General features: G+C 34.9%; 1 protein-coding gene across 1 annotated transcript; it reads right to left on the bottom strand.

Moving 5' to 3' along the window:
* Positions 1-1837: 1837 nt before the first annotated feature.
* Positions 1838-4133, bottom strand: LOC133035640 (wall-associated receptor kinase-like 20). Its single transcript, XM_061111687.1, has one exon. It carries the CDS (start codon positions 3989-3991, stop codon positions 2030-2032), a length of 1962 nt encoding a protein of 653 aa, XP_060967670.1. The 5' UTR covers positions 3992-4133; the 3' UTR covers positions 1838-2029.
* Between the last annotated feature and the right edge of the window lie 1755 nt (positions 4134-5888).

Genomic DNA, 5888 nt, shown 5'->3' with positions numbered 1-5888 from the left:
AATGAACAATTAAACCCAAAAATAAAAATATGCATATATAGTTAAAAAAAAAGATTCAAAATAGGATAAAAACTTACCTTAGACATCTTTAGTGGCTGTCCGTGGATGAGACAATTGAGATCCACGAGATTGGGTTGTGATAGTGGTCGTGGCTGTAGTTTTGGGTTAGGACGGTGGGAGAGAGAGAGAGAGAGAGAGAGAGAGAGAGAGAGAGAGAGAGAGAGAGAGAGAGAGAGAGAGAGAGAGAGAGAGATGGTTAATTTCAGGTTTTAGGAAAAGTTGGGTAGTGTATCAATTTTACCCTAATGAATGCATGTAAAATAAAATTTCCCTATATATGTGATATATTAATCTAACTTCATAAAAAAGAAGAAGGTACAAACCATGAAAGCTTTCCCCTAATATTTTGATACTCTTGTCAAATGCTACAAGTACTTGTGCTAGAGTATTTCCAGTAGAGATTTATAAATGTGGTGTATTGTTATTTTTTAAAACACTTTGTTAAAATTTAATTCTAATGGTGATGTAAAATGTGTGTTAAATTTGGCTCAAGTTAAAATTGTGTTAAATTTAACACAAAAGATAGCATGAGTCAAATTTTAATTCATAATAAATATCACATTTTTTATTACCTCTTTGCCATTTATTAATACTATTCATTAATTAAAAAGATTCTTATATTTATAAAATATTAAAATAATATAAATAAAATTAATTTTTAACCAGTATTAATAGTAGTATTGACTTTTATAAAAAAAAAATTATATTGTGCATTAGAGCACAAATATAAAAGTAGACCAATTGTTTAATATATTTTGTAAATTTAACTCAAAATATACACTTAATATCTAAAACTAGCTTTTGATTAGTGTTTTCCTAATCTGCAAATAATGATGCCAATACTTTTCAAGTAATGATTTCCAAATTTGACCAGTGCTTTTAGTTTTTTTAATAAGCCAAATGGTTACCCCACTTTCTTCCATTTCTCAAAGGTTATTTACTTTTCTTGGGAAAAGCAAATCCATGGTAAATCCCAATGAGATTCCAAGATAAATCCACGTTTGGAAATCATTGCCTTTAGGATATTTTATGTATTCAACCTTCCATTCACAAAGGGTCCAAGCCTAGAGAAGCATCTGATCCTAGTTTCTTTCTTTTCTTTAGAGGTGTTCTTAGGCCCACTCATGTCCACCCTTAGAATCATTTTGGTTCATTAGTCACTACTACTTCAAAATCAGTCCTTGTTGGCATCATTAACAGCACCATCCTCTCATATCCACTCCTATTCCTACACATGAATATTCAAAGAAACCATATAAAAAGCTCATTTAGCGGTCAACCAATATACTTTTTTCAAAGAAGTTTCTTTTATTTCACCATTTCACACTCGTCCAAGTACTTTCTTATGGGCAATATGTGAACCCCTCCCCAAGCATCAGGACCGGCTTTGAGAGTAGGCGAGTTAAATGTGCGTCTCGGGCTTCCAACTGTTCAGCTCTCGAAATTGTAAAAAAAATTATTAATATATAGATAAAATATTAAATAAAAAAATATAACAAATATTATTTAGTTTAGTGGTAAAATATTTTCCTTTAAGCCAAGAAGTAAGGGATCAATTCTTAATCTTTATTTTTTTTATAAAAAAAATATTTATTGTGTAACTATGGAAGATTGAACCTTATAACTCTCAAGAGTTCTTTAAAATTTTACCATTACACTAAAATATTAAAACTATCATTTTAATAATAATTAAATTATATATAGGGACCTCAAAATTTAATTTTACCTTAGACTCCATATACCTTAGAACCGGCCTTCCCAAGCATCACTGGACACATCACATGAAATATCATATTATTATTGATACAAGAAAGAAGATATTAGAACATTTCCGGACCAGTTACAAATGTTGTACTCTTAGTATACTTGAAGGTTATACACTACTTATCAAAAGAAGAACTTCACAATATAGGAATTTATTTAGTCTAATAAGTTAATAAAATACTATCTTAGCTATACTAAACAACACTTAGTGATTTACAACTTGTATTATACACTGGAGTACTTGAACAACATCTCTCATGGCAGGCCTGTCTTCCTTCTTTTCCCCTAAACATGAAAGAGCAAGCTCCAGAAAGAGCTTTACACTATTCAACACATCATCAGCTGATGTTACTGATGAAGAAGGCTCAGTCTCCAACAGTCGATGATCCATAATTTCTATGACTCCATCACCATTTTTATTAGCTCTTTGTTTAACATAAATGGCCAAGTTCACATCATCTTGGTCACGAGAGAAGTCAATGGCGTTTTGTGATGTGAGAAGTTCAAGCAAAACGACACCGTAGCTATAAACATCACTCTTATCAGTTAACTGGTAGTTTCTATAGTATTCAGGGTCTAAGTAACCGAGTGTTCCTTGAGCACATGTTGAGATATGACTTAGCCCTGGTGAAGCCAATCTAGAGAGTCCAAAATCAGCTACTTTTACATTCAAATCTTGGTCTAGGAGTATGTTAGTTGACTTAACATCTCTGTGGTAGATTGGAGTATATGCAGATGAATGTAAATAAGCCAAAGCCTCAGCTGTTTGTAAAGCTATTTTAAGCCTTGTTTTCCAGTCCAAAAAAGTTGTAAACTTACCATGAAGATGAGCATGTAGTGTTCCATTGGATATGTATTCATAGATCATCAATGGTTGGTCTGAGTCAACACAACAACCTAGGAGTTTGACCAGGTTTTTATGGTTGACTTGGGAGAGAATTCCAACCTCGTTTAGTACTTGTTCTGTGCTTTTGATGTTCCCCACTTTAGCAGACTTAATAGCCACAATAGTTCCATCTTGAAGCTCACCTTTATAGACTTCTCCAAAACCCCCACTTCCCAAAATCCTCTCTCTAGAGAAATTATTTGTTGCTCTCTTCACTTCTTTCAAGTTAAACATCTTAGCAGATTTCCCAGCTCCATGACTCTTCAATCTTTCTTCTCTGTCCTTAACAAGCTTTGCCCTTTTCGAAGAAGTAGTTGAAAAAGATGATATTCTCCAAGACCTTCTAACTGTAAAAACTGTCATAACTAGAGCTACAATGAAAAACAAAGCTACCCCAACTGAGACTTTTAAAGTTTGGCTGGGTTTTGAGCTTCTTCCCTTAATTACTCTTTTGCAAACTCCAACAGAAGGGTCCCATTGATGACCCTTTTGGCAAAAACATCTGTTGACACCATTAGAATAAGAAGAACACTTAGAAGGTCCATGACAATCGAGTTGGGTTCTACAGAGAGGTTCCTGTGGAGGAGCCCACTGGATTTCCAACCCTTCTTCCCATTGACTTGGAGGTTTTTCCATATCCAAATGAAGAACACTTCTGAAAGCTTTACAACCAGAGCTATGAAGCCTAATCTTGTAAGCCGAAGGCATACCTCCGGCGATGAAGGTACAACAAGGGTCGAGTTCTCCGGCACATTGAAAAGCTCTGTTTTTGTCCACATGGCCGGAGCTCTCCAAGTAACGGTGGCAGAGACTAGAAGGAGTACAGTTGAGAGGAGATACTAAAAGCCTAGGTGAACAGTTGAAGAGGAAGATTGTGTTTGAAGATGTTACGTTGAAAGGAAGAGATTGGTTGAGCCAAAGGCCTTCACTCAACTCCATATCTTGAGTAACACATTTACTAGGTAGCCATGGGGATGTTCTTACCACAAGTCTTTGGAGCTCACTCATTATTCTCAAAACTACATAAGATGTCCCATTAAGGGCTTGGAAGTAAAGCTTTTGAGAGTTTGTGTCACAACGAAGAGAGTTATATCTTGTGTCACCACAATTGGAGTTTGTGCTTAGAGGGTATGGAATTTGTATGGAGCCACAAGGTGGGCATGTTTTTTGGGAAGAAGTTGTGATGATTATGAGACTAAGAAGAAAAAATAGGACGTTTGTAGTCATGAAGGAGAGAGGCTTTTTGTATGTTGTTTTTGCCATAAGTTCGGAAAATATCATAAGCTAAAAAGTTGTGTATATGGGAATGAAGAAGGTGTGATGAGGTTATAAATAATATAGGAGGAGGCTTAAATGAAGAAGAGAATAAAGTGGGTGTGTAATAAAAATAGTAATGATCATAAAAGTGGCAAACGAGAATCTATAGGGTAGAAGATTATTAAAACTTTTTTTTTTTGGCAAAGCATCCATAGTAGGATAGGTGGGATTCTCTTTATTGTGTGGTGTGATTGGTGTCCTTGTGGGTGGTATTTCTAGCTCTTTCTTCTGTTGTTGAGAGAGTGGAATGCCATTAATGGCAATACATTATAGACTGAGATTTTAGTGTTCTTCTCTCTTTATTGAGTTTGGATAAGCCAGCAACAACACAATAATAAGGAATATGTATTGATTAGATTTTAGAAATAATAAAGTACTAAAGGAAAAAAAAAAAGAGAGAACAACTTTAATGGTAGATCTTAATAACATTGTTCTTTAAGGCTTTAGTGATAAATTTAAAACATATATACCCGTTAATCGAAACATGCAGGAGACATAAAACAAATTACAAAAGGTGTGTGTCACCAAACTCACGGGGAATTTACAAAAAATACAGGGAAAAAATTAGGTTACACTTTTATGGCCATAAAACTTATTAAACAAAATATGTAAGTTTAGTGGAAAAGAAAAACTAAAAAAATGGGAACCCCAAAATACCATAAACAAAGTTAATGTTATCAAATATTATATATAGATGTCCATATCAACACAAGCTTTGCAATTAGTTGGTTAGTTAGGAAGTTAGTTAGTTTGGTGTCCTTGTATGTTAGTTGTTTGCTGACTTTAGCTACTGGTATAAGTAGCAGAGATTGGTCTTGTTGTAAGAGAATTATTATTCATTCAATACAATTCTGTTTTGATCTCTCTCTCTCTCTCTCATGTTCTTTCTCTTTCGAGCTAATATGTTATCAGAGCCAGCTTCGTGAGCTCTTCTTCTTCTTCTTTCTTCTTCCAGGATCTGGTTTGTATTCATGGCTCGAGGTGGTGGAGCTCGAACTCGAGGAAATCGTGAAACAGAGAACAAATCTCGTGATTCGAATATGTTCTCTGTTCTTGGTGAAAATTCACGATCGAAAATGCAAACAATCTCTTGAATCCTTATTTTCTTTCGAATGGTGATAATCCAGGTATTGTTCTTGTTCCGAAAATTCTCAAAGGCAGTGAGAATTACAACACCTAGAGAAGATCAATGTTGATTGCTTTGGTTGCTAGAAACAAAGTGAAATTTGTGAATGGAAAGCTTCCACAACTAGATGATGATCACGAAGACTATGATAGCTGGTGTAGATGCAATAGCACTGTCATTTCTTGGATCTTACATGTGATTTCTGATGAAATTGCCAATCGCATCATGTATCATGACAATGCTGCAGAAATCTGGATAGAGTTACATGAACGGTTTAATGAGAAAAATGCACCTCGTATATTTGAAGCAAAGAAGACGATACAGAGCCTTACTCAAGGATCTCAACTGTGACCACATACTATACTCGATCGAAGGCCTTATGGGATCAAATTAAAGAGTATAGACCACAACCTGTTTGTACATGTGGTGCAATGAAGGTGATTCAAGAGTATCAGGAAGAGGATCGATTACTCAAATTTTTTGTTGGATTGAATGATTCCTACAAATTTGTTAGGTCTCTGATCTTGATGTGTGATCCTCTTCCAAGTGTGAACAAAGCATATGCTGCTATTGTTCAAGAAGAAAGACAAAGAGGCTTAACTGGTGGAGGTAATGCCTCATCTGATGTTGATAAAGAAGCATCAAGCAACAATGGACAGTTTGCTAGAGTTGTCCAACCTTTCAGATTAAAGTATAATTGTACTCATTGTGGTATGAATGGTCACTCAATTGAGA

The sequence above is a fragment of the Cannabis sativa genome, chromosome 3 (assembly GCF_029168945.1).
Source record: "Cannabis sativa cultivar Pink pepper isolate KNU-18-1 chromosome 3, ASM2916894v1, whole genome shotgun sequence".
Classification (NCBI taxonomy): domain Eukaryota; kingdom Viridiplantae; phylum Streptophyta; class Magnoliopsida; order Rosales; family Cannabaceae; genus Cannabis; species Cannabis sativa.
This window is presented reverse-complemented; position numbering and strand designations above follow the sequence as displayed.

Bases quoted from the DNA above. Each gene is read 5' to 3' on its own strand.
- LOC133035640 (XM_061111687.1), bottom strand. From the start codon at position 3,991: ATGATATTTTCCGAACTTATGGCAAAAACAACATACAAAAAGCCTCTC.